Below are 17,824 nucleotides of genomic sequence, written 5' to 3' on the forward strand. Positions count from 1 at the left end.
TGGACCCAAAGTCAAAAGTTGTCCAAAAGAGAACAAGTTGATAGACACCTCCAAGCTTTAGAGGGCTCCCATAGCTTTTTATGCACTAGCTCCTCCTACCCCATTGGCAAGCCACATTGCAAGGCATCAAACACACAAGGCTATCTATGAGCAGGGAGATACATTTGACACAATGGACCAATTAAGATTGGGCGAGTCATCGACATCAAAGACCCACTACAAGTTTCTATTCATATTGGGACCAAATGTCACTTGATGGAGCAACAAAAGAAGCAACCTATTATTCCTCTTTCATTCTCTTTAGGCAAAGTATAGAGCTCCATAGGCACCGACCTAGAATATTGCACACAAGCACATTGAGGTTGGATACCATTGTGTTCAAGACTAGGTCTTGCATTTGATAATAGTCCCCCATTGTGTTTCACCCATAGATCAACTAAATTTTGCAATGACTGAATGGGGGACTACTTTTGAGGCAGTTCACAGAGAAATTCTGAGACCAGTGGAGACCACCTACCATCACAATGGGCCCATAATTCACCCGTTTTCATAGGATCATTGGGTGCCATTCATTCTTGTGCTACCATTTATGCAAGCATCATCATGGTTTGACAACATGACTCAGAAGTGTGCTACCCATCTCAAAGGATGATTGTTGATTAATAACAAAGGTAGTTGCAATGTGCAAATGTCAGTATTAGTTGCGCAACATGAGAACAGCCCATGGTAAGATCATGTGCAGGGACTCCAAGCACATGATTTACTCTATTAAAGTGACTTCTTTTCGTGCATTGGATTTCCTGCTTACATTGTTGCAATTGGGACCAGCAGACAGTTCCAGGGTATCCAAAGTGATAAAAGCTTTTAGTAGGATTAATTTGACCTTTGACAAGTAGCAATCTAAGTTTTGTTCTTCCTTTGGAAGATGCTTCAATTCAAAACCATGCACCATCTACCAATGCATTTCCAAATGAAATTGCAGAATCACTTATCTTTGATTTGGCTTGCATAGTATCTCTGCTCGTCATTGGGTTCCTTACAGACCTTTGCTTACATCCATAGCCCCAAAGTCCTTGCGCACAAGTTGAGCATCTATGCCACCACTCAAAGAATAACATAGTGACCCATCCACAGAACAAACTCATAAGTTATAAACATGTAACCTCCCAATCAAGGAGGCTACATTTCTATCAACCATCCACATTGGCTCTGCATGCACGAAGTTCATAATAACTTTAGTAAAGAAGGTGAAGCATCCTCTTCAAGATCCTTAGCATAAGCATACAATTCTAGGACACAAACTTGGGACACAGATTTGTAAACAATGTTGATTTCTTTCTGGAACACATCTACAAGCCATGCTGCATCTCTGTCAACCATGCTGCTATGATTGGCTCTGCATGCATGCCGTTTATGATAACTTAAACCAAGAAGGTGAAGCATCCTCTTCAAATTCCCAGCCCATCTTCACAGCCACTTAGTGTAAACATACATTTCTAGGACAAACTTGGGCCACTAGGATTTGTAATCAATGTTGATTTCTTTCTGGAATACATCTGCAAGCCACCACACCTTGACTTTGCTCGCATGCTACTACTACTGCCCCCATAGCACAACTAGTACACCTATTTTGCATACTAAACACTGCACTTCCCTGGCAATCCCCCGTGCAGCAAGTTGGCATAACAATGTAAGGTAGTCCTGCAGTGCAGGTCTTTGAAACCATACCACACAGTTCCTATTTCTATATACAAAAGTTATCCTCGTACATTTATTTCACATATGCTTACAAATCAAGCTAATAAAACATCCTTGTATATATATGTTAAACAAGAATCTTATCAAAACACAAGAACAGAATCTAAGATGCTAATCCTTACAATAAGGTATCTGAGAAGTCATCAAAATTGAGGTGTGCTCCTCACAAAGCACCATTTGGTAAAGTGATAATGTTCAGAGGAAAAAAACCATATAATGATCAGTCTTAAGAAAACCTGAAAGTCTGACCCAATCTCAAATTAGTACACTATGTGCCGCAAAGCAATCTACCAATAAACTCATAGCTACATTCCTATCCAGGCCCCCCTACTGACTACCTCACTTGAAGCACTTTGCCTCCAGCAGCTTCTCACCATCATACTCATCAGGCTCTTCAAAGTATACATTTACTCTTTCCTTCTGGGCTTCATCTGAGAGATCAACTTTGGTCCATTCATACAGTTCCGTGTCATAACACTCTTCCAGAACCATTTTGGGGATCTCTGGGCCCCGGAAGAGCCACACCCCCTTGATTTTGAATGGCGCTGTTTCTCCAAAAATGCAAATCTTGGCAAATGCATACTTGCGCACAAGATCCATCCGCTGTAAAAAGCCACTAACCTTGTTCATAGTAACAAAGGTCACTGTGTTCTCATCATTGTACTTGTAATCACAGAACCACAGAGAATAACCTTCAGGGTCAAACATGTTCCAAAACCCTGCATGAATGATCAGATCAGTAAGCTCATGAATGTTGTTCTCAACCATGTATTTTACAAATTCCAAACATTAGGATATTAAGTTCTAACACAAACCTTTGATTGCAACTTCCCTAAAGTCCTTTGCCTTTGTGTTAGAGTAGAGACGTTTCCAATCATCAAGAACCATACTGCTCGGCGGAAGAAGGTCTAGAGGATTCTTGGGTTTTGGCTTTGGCTTCTCTTCCTCTTCATCCAGTGGTGCTGCATCTTCTACCTTGGCTGGTGCTGGAGCTTCCTTGGGTTTAGGGGCTTCCTTGGCCTTCTGCTTCTTTTCCTGTGGTTCTGCTTTCTTTGCAGGCACTGCTGGTTTCTTACTTGGCGGACTTGGAACCTTCTCTGGCAGTTTCACATCTCCAAAATACTTCTTGACATTTGGCTGGTTGGCCATAGTCCAGAAATATCTCTCAAGATGAGGAAACACTGATAGAAACTCCTTGGTGAAAGCTTCCTTGAAGCCTCGCAGAAGATTACAGGCTAGTATGATGTCTGCAAGAGTGATAAAGTGCCCAACTAAATATGTACGTGTGGCTAAATAGTCATTGATAACTGCCAGCACCTTCTTCAAACCTTCGAAGGAAGATTCAACTACCTACATGAGTCAAACAAAACTTTAAGATGGAAATGGTGCTAGCCAGGGTGTAAGAAGAAAGTCCCTCATACATTAAATAACGCACCTCTGCTATATATGGACCATAACCAAGCAGGGGATATAGCCACCTACTGAGTAATGTATCTACTTCAGTGGTGGCAACATCAATCCACTGATCAATAAGGGCCTGAAAAAGCAGGAAAAAACACACTTCTCAAAGGGAAAAAAAAGTTCCAGACACTGTACATCCTAGCAAAAACAACTTCATTACTACTATCCAAACACTGTACATCCTAGCAAAAACAACTTCATTACTGCTATCCAGAGCATACCGATTCATAGACTGAGCTCCCAAGCAGTGATGAATCTTTGCCCAATCTTGCAACTGACAGGTACCACAAGAACATTAACAAATAAGTACTGTTCAACTGGGCAAATTCATGTTGTGAACATCAAGACTTACCATAACGAGCTACAGCATTGCTTTCAAATAAAGGACCATCAGGAGTCTCTAAAGCAGGCACCTGCAGCAGGATCAAGCACAAAGCTTAGGTGATGTATACAATTACAACTACGAAAACATACTAACACTATTTTATTTCCACACAACTGAAATACCTTTCCAAAGGGATTCAATTTCAGAAACTCTGGAGTCTTGTTTGAAACTCCAAACTCAAAATTTGGTGCATATTCTATCTTCACTCCAACATACTCAGCTGCAATCGCAGCCTTGTAGGAATTCTTACCTGCACTAGAATGTAGGATCTGCAAAATGTCATTCAAATGCCTACTGTATCAGGAACAGCTATACCAAAAAGGGAGCAGCAGATTTGAGAAGTTACATGATAATGACTATAGATTGAGATCTAACAGCCTGAGCAGTAGTATGTTTGCCAAAACAAGCCCTTTGTTAACTCTAACAGCACCTATAGGGTCAGAGTTTCCATGAATATCACAGTCTATATGTTTGACCATATTACCCACATCTACAAAGGGACAACAATTACACGATCCAGACACCACCTTAACATTCTTAATGCAATCTAAGAACTAATTACACTGACATTAACCATTCAGCCTGACATATTTGGCTTCCAAACGCTATGGCAAAAATGAAGGCACCAGGCTAGATGATACACAAAAAGTGAAAAGGAAAATAGAAGAGATTTGCAAATCTTTTGCCTAAAAATCAATTGCATTGAGAAGGCTGTTTCAGCGAGCTGGATCTGGAGAGCTTCCAGTTACAGTTACAGTTACCATATAACACATCTCACAGCCATAACTCATTTCTTCATCACTCCTATACTATGCCAACTCAGATGCAAAAAATCAGTGCAAAAAAAGAAAATTTCAAGCAATAGCACTGTAGGAGTAATGACATAAGTTGCACAATGTTGATATAGTACTGCAGATCCCAAGTGTACCAACCATCCAAAATTTGCATCGATACGGCTGAATAGTACCGGATCCAACCAAGTGTAAGGAGCTCACTTAAATATTTATGTGGATGCTAAAAGACAAATCTGCAATACAACATCCCTAGATGGAAGGCGATTAGAATCATTCTAATGACAACCCTGGAAAGGTGCAAGCACTTCCTATCTTACACAGAAGGAGGAGTGCAGTGCTCAGGCACCACCATCCTACATAAAAAGGTCGGAGTGCTAACCGCACAAACTCATTTTGAATTCTCTGACAGTGCGAAGAGTAACAAGCCAGCGGCGACAGGAGGCTCACAGGGCATACAAATGTTTAAATCTACGAGTTGTTTTAAATGATCGATCTAATGTGCACGAGCTTTTGCAACGACAGCTAAGGCATGAAGCCTGCTTAATCCACCAGAGTACTCTCTCTCTCTCTCTCTCTCTCTCTCTCTCTCTCTCTCTCTCTCTCTCTCTCTCTCTCTCTCTCTCTCTCTCTCATACACAATGTTATAGCTTGAAAGAAAGGCAAGAAAGGAGATTTACCAGGGCCATGGTGATCCAGCCGCGCAGCTCGCAGAGCCTGAATAAAAAATCAAAGCTTCCGCAAGACAACAGTCAGTCCAGAAGCAGAAATATAAAAGATTTAGAACGATTGCATGAATGGTTAGGGTTTTGCAGATGAGAAACAGAGCGTGGAGATGAGATGTTACCGGGAGCTAGCTCTTTCCTGCGCGGAAAGGTAGTAAAATGAGACTCTACAGATGTTCTCATTTTCATTTTAATGCCTTTGATTCGCCCTTTGCGGGCGTTCATGCGCGGTCGCGAGGGTTGTTTCATCTCAGCGACAACCTGGGGTGAACAGGCCAATTAAGAGGCATTGCTAATAGCAACTCAAGGTAAATAGGCCAATTAAGAGGCATTGCCTAATAGCAACTTAGGATCAGATGGGCCCATTCAAAGGCACCGCGCAGTTTGCACAAGTGGTGTAATTTGGAAATGGGCTTAACTAGGTGCAAAATAGCCACACATAGATGGTTGAGATTATAGCATACCATCACCACAGTCGAGTGAGACAGAGAACGAGACGTGAACAAGAATCAAAAGTAGGGTAGAAGTGCTATTAGGTCACTAAATTAAAAATCACGAAATCCTCGTGGTTCTCAGGACTAGGAATGAGATATGGGTGTATGGGAGGACTCCCATGTTCTACATCAACACATGTTTGGTATGGGCTTCATTGCCACATGCCACATGGAGGTTTGGGAAAGATATTACAAGTCAATGGTCAAAAAACTATTATTAATATGAGGCATAAGTGGCCATGTGTCCTTCCCCCCATGCTATAGTGGTAGTACTACAACACCATGTATGTTAAAGTAAAGAGAAGTTAGGGTGATCTCTCTCTCTCTCTCTCTCTCTCTCTCTCTCTCTCTCTCTCTCTCTCTCTCTCTCTCTCTCTCTCTCCAGCATTCCATGCTTTGGAATCGATAGTTGTAGGAGGCATGGCTCTGTTGAGATATCGAGCTCCATTCATGATATGCCAGGGTAACCGTTGTGTATTTATGTCACAGACTTGTCAGCTGTAGATGCGGTTGGTACACCGCCCATGAATAATAGCTAGATGACAGCTATCCTTATCTACTCTAGTTCGTGGCTCAGTTAGTATGCCACCTTAGTTAGTTGAGTTTGGTTTGAGACCCATATATAGGGTTCTTCTATTTCTTTTGTACAAGAGTTCTTTTGGCTTACACAACTAAGAAGAGGAAAACTATTTTCAGCCTCCACCCTTGTGTGTATTCCCCCATTGTGCTAGCAAGAAAGCTACAAGTGAGACTCCTTCCTTCTCTCCCACAATCTTGACATGGTATCAGAGCCTTGTTTGTGGTAAGGAGCTCAAGAAAGCAAGCCAAGTTCGCGGTGTTCTGGTAAGAGGACTAATGTTGCTTTCATTCTTCTGTTTTGGGAGTAAGTCTCTGCAGGTAGCACAGCCGAAAAGTGCAAGAGTGCATTGTCTCATATTGAGACGCCCTTCGCGATGTAGCAAGAGGGCAGTATATGCTGCAGGTAAGAGTGCTCTGTTTTTTTTATTTGATGCCATTTCGGGGCCTGTCTTGGAGGCGGAAGTTTTCTGCACGCACTCAGGAAAAGGTATTGTTTTGTGCTGTGCGACCACTGTTCTACAGGTCGGTGAAAAATTACTGTGGAAATTGCATCGTATGCTTGTGCGCAGAGACATTAGGAGTTACAGAATCATCCTTGTTGCCTGTTGATGCAAAATCGTCACTAGGAAGTGACTGTGTGGTCAAATACCACTTTCATCAGTTTTGCAGATTTGCCCTTGTGAGGCTGAAGCTGTGTTCTTTGCAGTGACAGAATTTTTTGCAATGTTCTGTAATGGCGTCTAATTCTCTTTCACAGATTGTCACTGAAAAGCTTGACAAGAACAACTTCCAAGTATGGAAGTTTAGAATGACGAATTTCCTTATGGGAAAAGGATATTGGGAATTTGTTGCAGGAAATGAAGAAGAACCAGTTCTTCCTGATGTTCCCAATCAACAGTAAATGCAGGCATTTAAAGCATGGCATGAGAGCCAGGAAAGTTATGTATTGGCTGTCTATTAGCATTTCAGACTCTATGATTGTGCATATTCAGGATGCAAGTACGCCAAAGGAGGCATGGGATACTTTGTCAAAAATGTATAGCACAAATATGCAAGCCAGGAAAATGCAGCTCAAGCAAGAGTTGCACAATGTGCAAAGAGAAAGTATGAGCATCAATGACTACCACATGAAGGTGAAGAAGATTGCAGATGCACTTGCTTCCATTGGGTCACCAGTGGAAGATGATGATTTAGTTTCTGTGACCTTGAATGGTCTAGGAAAGGATTATGCACAGTTTCGAACATCCATTTCCGTCCATGAAAGATTTCCTACTTTTGAGGAGTTGATTGCTCTTCTAATTTCTGAGGAGCAGAGAAATGGTGGTGCATCTTCGTCATGAGAAACTTCAAAAGAAGCTGTCTTCTACTCAAATGCTGGAAGAGGTAGAGGCAGAGGTAGAGGAGGCCGATCTGGAGGCCGTGGTAGAAATCAGAATATGCAGCAAACTCAAGAAAACCAGTTCTATGGAGGAGGACGTGGTAACTCTAGAGGCAGGGGGAGCCAAAGAGGTCGTGGTGGATGGCAAAGAGGGCAAAATGCAAACAGCAATGTTGAATGCTACTACTGTGGTAAAATGGGTCATATGGCTAAAGACTGCTATAAAAAGCAGAATGACATCATGAATGGAAAACTGCAACAAGGGAATTATGCATCTTCTAGTAGACAGGGTGATGACAGAAATGAGCATTTGTTTATGGTGCAGCACATGACCAATTCTGTGACAAGTGCAGAAGAAAGTAACGATGTGTGGTATGTTGACTCAGGTGCATCAAACCACATGACAGGTCATGCAGAATGGATGCAGGATGCAAGGAAAATGGAAAAACCAGGATTTGTGGAGACTGGTGATGATACTGCACATCCTATTGTGCAGATTGGAAATATTCCTTTGTCTATGCAAGATGGGAAAAAGAAATACCTGTCGGATGTATTTCATGTTCCAAATATCACCAAGAACCTGGTTTCTGTTGGTCAAATGGTTGAGCAGGGCTTGCAGGTCAGATTTAATTCCCATGATGCTTTGTTGAGGATATGAAAAATAAAGGTCGCTTGATAGCAAAAGGAAAGAAGAAGGGTAGAATATTTACATTGGATGCAGACATGCATGAATTGAGCGCAGCAATATTTGCACATGGGATCGGTGTAGTTGCAGATATTGATATCTGGCATAAACGCATTGGTCATGTTAATGTACAGCGACTTAAATCAATGCAGGCCCAAAATATTGTTGCAGGATTGCCAAAATTCAAGGTTGCAGAAATGCATAAGGTATGTGAAGCCTGTCAGTTTGGAAAACAGCAAGGAAACCATTTCCTAGACATGTTCAATAGAGTAAGAAGCCATTGGAATTAATCCACTCTGATGTGTAGACTACTAAAGCTGCATCTCTTGGAGGCTGTCATTATTTTGTCACTTTTATTGATGACTATAGCAGAAAAGTTTGGGTGTATTTTATGAAAAAGAAAAGTGAAGTTTTTGGGCATTTCAAAACTCTTAAAGCTGTGGTTGAAAAAGAAACAGGCCTGCAAATAAAATGCCTAAGGTCAGATGGAGGGGGAGAGTACCTCTCAAATGAGTTTGCAAGATTCTTGCAGGAGCATTGGCATAAAGCAGCAATATTCATGCAGTCATACCCCACAGCAAAATGGAATTGCAGAAAGAAAAAACAGGCATATTGGAGAGATATCTCGTACCATGCTCAATGAAAAAGACCTACCAGACTTTTACTGGGCTGAGGTAGTTGCTACAGCAGTCTACATAATGAACAGGACTCCCACTGCAGCAATACATGGCATGACTCCAGAGGAGAGGTATACTGGTAGGAAACCAGATATTTCTCATTTGAAAATTTTTGGTTGCATTGCCTATGTTCATGTGCCAAATGAGTTGAGGTCCAAGTTGGATCCAAAAGCTGAAAAGTGTATCTTTATTGGTTATTCTCTGCAGCAAAAAGGGTATAGATGCTATAACCCTTCTACTCATAAGTTTATAGTGAGCAGAGATGTTGTCTTTGATGAGATGAGTAGCTGGTATAAACCAGTAAACGTGATTGACAATGTAGATGCACAAAATGGTAATGCTGCACAGAATTCACAGTAGCAGTCACAAGATATTAGTGGACCTGGAGCGTCCTCTAGCAGTGGTTCACATTCTTCGCCATGGACATGCAGATTGAGATCAGGAGAATCTTCTCAAAGCAATGCAGATAGTGGTATGCAAGTATCACGAAAAGGAAAAGAGAAGGTAGATCAGCCCATGTTTGATGTGAATGCAGGTCACTCGTATGTGGATGGTGAATCCAGTGGCTCAGAACAGAGCATTGATGATGAGTTGGGTATTTCTTCTATTGTTACACATGGAGTAAGGAAGACCAGGGATGTTTTGAGAGCACCTGGGAGTGAACCTACTTTGCGCAGGTCTACCAGAGCTAGGTATCCTGTGGATAGGCTGAAATATGATGGATTTACAACCATTCACTATGCATATATGGTCAAAGTGATACAAGAACCAGAACCCACTTTTTTTGAGCAAGCCATGGGAAAAGAAAAATGGGAGAAAGCCATGGATGAAGAAATGGATGCCTTGGAAGCAAATGCTACATGGAAATTGGTATATTTGCCTAAAGATAAGAATGCAATTGGTTATAAGTGGGTTTATAAGGTGAAACACAATGCAGATGGTTCTGTGAACATATACAAGGCAAGATTAGTAGTCAAGGGGTATGCACAAACATATGGCATTGATTATGAAGAAACATTCAGTTCGGTTGCAAGGATGGCAACCGTAAGAGCAGTTATTGCTATGGCTGCATCAAAGGGATGGTCTTTACATCAGATGGATGTAAAGAATGCCTTCTTGCATGGTGATTTGCAAGAAGAGGTCTATATGGAGCAGCCACCAGGTTATGTGCATGCTGTTCATCCTGAGTTTGTTTGCAGGTCGAAGAAAGCCTTGTATGGCTTGAAGCAAGCACCTATAGCATGGTCTGATAAGATAGGACAGTATCTTGTCACTATTGGCTTTCAGATTTCCAAGGCAGATTTTTCACTTTATGTGAGAAAAACAGAGAAAGGTATTATGCTACTTGTCATTTATGTTGATGATTTGATTATGACAGGTGACAGTGATGAAGATATCCTTCATGTGAAAATGCTATTGAAGCAGAAGTTTAAGATGAAGGATTTGGGAGAGCTGCGTTATTTCTTGGGCATTGAGGTGATTAGATCACCAAGTGGGATACGGCTCTTGCAGAGGCAGTATGGATTGGACATGCTATCCAAATATGGGATGACAGGCTGTAAGCCTATTTCAGTTCCTTTGGAGCAGAATGTGAAGCTGAGCACAAATGCAAGTGAGCTTCTCGAAGACCCTACTATGTACAAACGCATAGTAGGAAGTTTGATTTATATGACTATTACCAGGCCAGATTTGAGCTATGTTGTTGGATTGGTAAGTCTGTTTATGCAGGCTCCAAGGAAACCGCATTTGGATGCGGCTAGACGCATACTCAGGTATGTGAAGTCCACATTGCAGTATGGACTATTTTATGAGACAGGGGTTCAGATATAGTTGCATGGATACACTGATGCTGATTGGGCTGGTAGTATTTCTGATAGACGATCTACCAGTGGATATGTATTCTCTTTTGGGAGTGCTGCAATCACTTGGAGCAGCAAGAAACAGCCTACAGCTGCCTTGTCGAGCACAGAGGCCGAGTACAGGGGTGCAACAATGGCTGCATGTGAGGTAGCTTGGTTGCATAAGCTACTTTATGATATGCATCAGCCTACAGATGGGCCAGTTGTCATTTATTGTGACAACATGAGCAGTATACACTTGGCAAATAACCCAGTCTATCATGCTAGAACAAAGCACATTGAGGTGCATTATCACTATGTGCGGGAGAGGGTTTTACTAGGTCTTATTGATCTAGTTTATGTCAGCACAGAGGATCAGGTAGCTGACATATTTACGAAGGCATTGGGCGTAGAGAAGCTGCGCAAGTTCAGAGACTTGCTTGGTGTGCAGGAATTGGGATTGAGCTCGAGGGTGAGTGTTGAGATATCGAGCTCCACTCGTGATATGCCAGGGTGACCGTTGTGTATTTATGTCACCGACTTGTCAGTTGCAGATGCGGTTGGTACACCGCCCATGAATAATAGCTAGATGACAGCTATCCTTATCTACTCTAGTTCGTGGCTCAGCTAGTATGCCACCTTAGTTAGTTGAGTTTGGTTTGAGACCCATATATAGGGTTCTTCTATTTCTTTTGTACAAGAGTTCTTTTGGCTTACACAACTAAGAAGAGGAAAATTGTTTTCAGCCTCCACCCTTGTGTGTATTCCCCCATTGTGCTAGTAAGAAAGCTACAAGTGAGACTCCTTCCTTCTCTCCCACAATCTTGACAGGCTCTTTGCAATGATCTCTCTCTCTTCCCATTGTGGCATGGTTTGTGATCAACAATTGCAAGAGACATGGCACTTTGCAATCAATTGCAACTCTGTGTGTGTGTGTGTGTGTGTGTGTGTGTGTGTGTGTGTGTGTGTGTGTGTGTGTGTGCAAGCATGCGTGTGCATGTGTGTGCATACGTATATGCCTGCACGCACGCACGCACGCACGTGTGTAAGAAGGGGACATGGAGATGAGAGAAAATAGACTATATAAAGAAAAACAAGAGAGAGAAAGCATGAGATGGAAAGAGAAAGTAGGAGAAAACACAATCTAGAGAGAGAGAGGAGAAAACAAGATCTACAAAGAGAAAAGGATCGAAAGAGAGAGAGAGAGAGGAGAGAGAAAGCATGAGAAGCCAAGCTATGAGAAAGAAATGTAGAAGATGAAGGGACTCAATTGTATTATTGTTGAATATGAAATGAAAATGTGTCTCTTACATGTATTTATACTTGTTTCAATGTGCCCCCAAGTATTTAATAAATCTATCAATATTTTGTTTCATTACAATCCATCCCCACCCAAATGTTTTTGTCCTCGAAAACAAAATAAGGAACTTATTACAAAATATTGTAAGCAATGGAGATGAGCAAGGTACTCTATTCAAACATAACAAAGATTTCATAATCTTCAATATTATTTCAAAGGAATACCAAATTTGGAGTCGAAGACTAAGTATGAGCTATATACTTCGTAGTTGAACCATCAATTTGGGAACTTGATCCAAAATTCTTTAAGTATAAGCTCCTTCAGGATGTAGGCATTGTGTTCTCCACATTACAAACCCTGCTATATAAAATCCACTATAACTTTGCATAGGTGGGTCCAATTAAGACATGCTATGGCTCGAAAGAAAGCTTACTTTGAGTACTTTCAGCTTATTTAGGTCTCATTTCACTACAATCTATTACAATTTTAAACTAGTCTAAAATATTCCACTACAATTAGTTGAAATTTTGAACTGGTCTAAAGCAGATAGATTGAAGAAATAGCAATAGTGAAACAGAGCCCATAAACTGACAAAGTCTTTCTTTAAAGGATCTCTTAAATATATGAGAATCGTCCCAAAATGGTTGTTGGTCTAAACAGAGCTCCATGCAAATGCAATCCCTTATCCACTCGGATCAAAAGAAAAGCCATCAATTCCATCATTGGATTGTAAAACTACTCCACTTCATCCGCATCATTCACTACCTTATGCTCCAAATCTTCAAGAACCAACATGCTATTGACTTCGACTTTGTTGTATATGGGATTTGAAGGATGGTCTTATGTATCTTTCTCCCCACACTCAAAACAAATACCTTTTTCCTTTTACTCTTTATAAAATTGGAATAAACTTATCGTTCATAGGCTTTGAAGATGGAGTTGTCTTATTTTCTACTTTGCCTCCATTTATGGTCCTATTATTAGCTCCTTGCTTTGGTAGCATTGAAAGGCAACATGTGTAGGAATCCTTGGAACATTAGCTTGTGGAAGTATGGTTCCCATTAGCAATACAATTTTATCATTGGGTTTTAATAGCTTCCTGCTTCCCAAAAGACTATTGACATGTAAACTCTCTTCTATACTTCCATGCATACCTTTCTACAAGCTCTATCATTTGAAGAGGTTTCTAGGGTTTTATGCTATCAAATGAATTGATAAACTAGGCTCTAAACCATAAAGATATTTGTGGGGCTTCACCTCATCATTTACACTTTCCACATGTATTGTGAGATTCAAGAATTGGTTGGTGTATTCCTAAATCATGAGGCTCCTTTGTTCTAGCCCATACCATCTTTTTCCTAACTTCTCTTTCTCAATGGGAGAGACAAAGACTTGAATCATTTGAACCTTTAAGGCTTCTCAACTATGTATGGGTTGATTCTTGTACTTAACATACCTCCACAATCTCTATGCAAAGCCTTCCAAATGTAGTGTAGCAAAATGAGTAATCCATCCTAGGATAAATGTCAAAGTATGAATCAAGCTTTGTTGCCAATTTTCTAAATCTAATGGTGTCAAGAGAAATCTCATGTGAGTCTAGCCTACAATGGTTCTCTCGCTCTAAGAGTTCACAAAAAAGAGGAAAGAAGATAGATTTAATCTACTTCAACAAATAAAACAATGGACTATATTCCTAACATGAAAACTTCAACACAGAAGAATGTGTATAGCTTGTAGGCTTTGAAATAGATTAATCTTGCACTTTTCTTCATTAAGAATAGTCTGTACACATTCATATAAAATAGCCCTAGATTTTTTAAAATCATGAACAACCCTATATATTTTGTTTGACAAAGATTAGCCCTATGATAGGCTATGAACGGCTCTCTAATTCAACCCAAAATACCCATTTTATGCTTCAAGACAATAGTGAATTATTCTTGATTAAAAATAGCCCACCACTTCTCTTTATACAATCCAAGACAACACTTAGAATGCCATGTTCTTCTCTCTGAACAATCCCTTTCATATGCATGAAGAATTTTCCAAGTTGTAACCTCTCTTAAAGATGAACAACAATGAGTAGATAGTCTTTTGATAAGACTTTCACCTCTCTTGATAAAGTACAACAATGTATACCTCTTGTCCCATAGTTCAAGCTTGCTCTATTTCAAGCCTATTTTACCATGTTTCTAGTTGTATTCCCAAATGAAGTACAATACTATATGCCTCTTTTCCCATGGTTCAAGCATGCTCTATTTCGGCTGTGTTTTGCCATGTTCCTTGCTATATTCTTCTTCTATTCAACCCTCCAAGAGTAGGCCTTTCATACTCACAAACCCATCCAAATAGTTTAGGCATGTTGTCTCCTATTTCTCTTTTAGAAGGTGGTTGTTTTAGCCCTATACTATCCTTGTTTGCTTATGTCCACATTTGGCCTATTTTTCCCTCTAGAATAGCCCAAAGTTGTTGCTATTCAACCCACCCCAAAGAGTAGTCTTCTTATAGTTAAAAATAACCCTCTATTTTATACGCATGCTATCCATTATTTCTCTTCCCTAGAAGGTGTCTACACCCATGTGTATGTTGCCCACAAGCATGTTGAAATGTGTGTTGCCCCTCCTATCTCTATTCATGCCTTGTTTGTTGATGTCCACAAACTCCCCAAAAGTCATGCTCTTTACTCAAATTTAACTCCCTATCTTAATCTTCATGTACATATGATTTTATACATGGTCTTAGAGCATCTTATCTCTTCATGCAAAGTGAGTGTAAAGCACATCTATGTCATGTATGATGGTCAATGCAATGTGCCTCAAGAAAGGTCACTTCAATCAAGCCAACATTTTTTTGTCCTACTTTCCATTCCACACAACAATGGTGATGAATATTGCCCACTATATATGAATAGGGTGATTTTGTCTCTAGCTCCCTTTCATTAAAGTACTTGCTATTTTGTTGATCAAAATATCCACCATTTTTCGTCCCCATTATTTGAAAAGCTTCTACCAAATGATTATTGAAATTTGCCTAGTGGTACTTGACTCCTTTGCCCTTGAGGATTTGTGGTATGAATGCTTCCCAAATGTTATTTGCCACATTGAGAAGTTTTTCCACTTCAAATTGGCTATTAAGTATGCATCTTCCTCCAATAATACCTTGATGAGAATCAATGTCTAATTGCTTTGAAGGGATGTCTCATAATCTATGGTAGCTTGAGGCTCTTCCTTGTTCTCTTTTTCTACCATTTGAAGTGTTATCCATTGGGCAAATTGGGATGTGAAGCAAGCATTAAACTTAACCAAATTATCAATGGCATCCATTGTTTTAGTACCTATCAAAACCATCTCCTCTATCTTTGTGACCAACTCATTATGTCTAATTGCATGCCTTGTTGCATGATTGCATAGAGTGATAGTCAATGCACCAAATTCTCCTTGTGGTTGAGTGTCTTCTTGCTATTTGTGACGGTTGCTTTCCAAAATAGAGTCTCCAATCTACAATGACAAGTATTCTTTAGGGTTATTATTCTTGCACCTATTTCCTACCATTAGGGTGTCATCCAATAGAACTATTGTTACAAAATCTACAATATATTGATCTCCTAAACTCTGATTGGCAAACTTTTGGTTCAAAACAAAGCTAAGGATACCCTCTTCAAAGTTACCACTTCATCTCTATATTTGAATCAATAAAGAAAAAGTTACGATCCCCAAAAGGAAGTTGTTTAAAATAGTCACATTTGTAATTGCCCTATTTGACTAGTTTTAACCCCTTTGTCTTCAAGAAAGTTTTCAATATGCTAAGTCCACTCATAGTACTTGTGGTGAGGGATAAAACAATAGTTCAAGCACCTACAATGGACTTTGAATCACTAGGGGGTGAGCAAAGTGCCTACCCAAGTTGATTTGTTGCACCCCTTCATGATCTTTAAGAGTGAGGGATGATTGCCTCTATTTTATCCCTATCTTCCCTACCATCAATCTCTTTCCTTGTTCATAATTATATTTCAATGGTAATTTCTAAGAATTCTACTCAAACAATTATACAATTGGTAAATAGAAATGAATCCTTACAATGGACTGAAATGAGAAATCGGCAAATGAAGCTTGGAGATCCAAGGAATAGAGTGTCTATCTTGGAGTATCTATGACTTGTTGGTTTATGTTTTCTTTACACTTACCCTCTCTATTGAATGGATTCAAATGATAAACACTCCAATATCAATGATTAGGATAAATCCAAGGGTAACCATCCTTAAATGCTATTTTAGAAATGAATGCTATGGAGAGCTCTTTGAATTCATTGATTACAATAATAGATGGAATGATTCTAATAGAAAAATGCCTCAAGATAGAGATCCTAATAATGATCAAGGATTTCTTAGCAATAGGATAATAGCTTAGCTCATGGATTTCAAAGAGAGAATAAAGAATGAATGGAAGTACCTCTTCAAGAACACTCGATGAAGAATAGAGAGCTCAATAAAGAATGAATAGAAGTAACAGTTCAAGAATATTTGATGAAGAATAGAGAGCTCAATATCTCGCATAGAATGCTCCAATGGCCATAATGTTTTATAAGTAGCAATATCAATCCTCAATGCTCTGTAGTAGTCTTCAAAGCTTGGAGATGAAAGATTGGGTCGATTTACTTATTTGCCCCAAATCACTTCTTGATGCAATCTTGATCAAACTAGCCTTCAATGTCTTCAATGTCAATGCAATCTTTGAATACACTTGATGTAGATGAATCTCGAAAGCAATAGATGGAGCTTTTTGAAGAAAATGGAGTTGAAACAAATCTTCAATAGCAGCCCTACTATATACCACGGTTTCCCTAGAAGAATACCAAGAGAATGAATAGAAATGGACTCCAATCCTTGCAAAAGAATGTTATTAAAATGATTCTTGAAGCTTGGACAAAGGTTGTAGATATGATTACTTGATGAGGATCCTGACAAATGGACTGTAGATTAGTGCATTTTGTGCTGCAAAATGTGTTGGTTGGGCTAAGCTTCTTATTGAGTAAGATGCATCATCAATGGTCATGAATTTCAAGCTTAGAATGTTTAGATCACTCTTTGAGAAGTCATTTGTGCTAGGAAGCAAGAGATGAAGAGAAAAGAGTTGAGATCTTCCATGAAAGCTTAAACAAAGCTTGAGAAAGGTTGAAGAGAAGCTTGCTTGAAAAAGTAATCGGGACTAAAGTCCTCTTTAACTCCAATGAAATCCTTTTTTTCTAAACTAATTGCTATAATATCTTCAAAAGGGTGCATGACTTGTTAAAATGACACTTGTCCCATCATTTTTGTCCATTCCACTTGTGAATAGCTCCAAACTTGGTCTTTGCTACTTGTGGCTAGTACTTTAGTTACTACAATGTGCCTTTAATTAATCTATATCTCGTGTACTATGTTTGAGTTGGATTTTCTTGAGCAAAAAATAGGATAAGGTATGTAAGACATTAAAAACAAATGGATCAGAGACATGAGCTCTTATACCACTTGTAAAAACAAAACATGGAGGAGAGAAAACATAATGTAGATAGAAAATAAGGTCTAAGGAGAGAGAGAGAGAGAGAGAGAGAGAGAGAGAGAGAGAGAGAGGAGAGAACATGAAAAGCCATGAAAATTGAATGTGTCTCTTGTATCTAATGTAACCCCAAGTATTTAATAAATACAACATTATTTTCCCACATCACACACACACACACACACACACACTCTCTCTCTCTCTCATATCCCTCCCCAC

General features: G+C 39.7%; 1 protein-coding gene across 2 annotated transcripts; it reads right to left on the reverse strand.

Moving 5' to 3' along the window:
• Positions 1 to 1,889: 1,889 nt before the first annotated feature.
• Positions 1,890 to 5,355, reverse strand: LOC148041520 (elongation factor 1-gamma 2-like). 2 transcript variants are annotated; one of them, XM_087680438.1, is made up of 8 exons: positions 5,243 to 5,355; positions 5,076 to 5,112; positions 3,727 to 3,873; positions 3,572 to 3,632; positions 3,441 to 3,493; positions 3,194 to 3,295; positions 2,574 to 3,108; positions 1,890 to 2,477 (listed from the first exon to the last, which is right to left on the reverse strand). In XM_087680438.1, exons 2-8 carry the CDS (start codon positions 5,082 to 5,084, stop codon positions 2,098 to 2,100), a joined length of 1,287 nt encoding a protein of 428 aa, XP_087536564.1. In that variant the 5' UTR covers positions 5,085 to 5,112; positions 5,243 to 5,355; the 3' UTR covers positions 1,890 to 2,097. The 2 variants fall into 2 exon arrangements, with proteins under 2 accessions (XP_087536564.1, XP_087536561.1); XM_087680435.1 differs by having other exon boundaries at positions 5,076 to 5,130; positions 5,243 to 5,336.
• Between the last annotated feature and the right edge of the window lie 12,469 nt (positions 5,356 to 17,824).

Source organism: Lygodium microphyllum, chromosome 1, assembly GCF_053477565.2.
Source record: "Lygodium microphyllum isolate KBCC chromosome 1, Lygodium_microphyllum_v1.1.10, whole genome shotgun sequence".
NCBI classification, from domain to species: domain Eukaryota; kingdom Viridiplantae; phylum Streptophyta; class Polypodiopsida; order Schizaeales; family Lygodiaceae; genus Lygodium; species Lygodium microphyllum.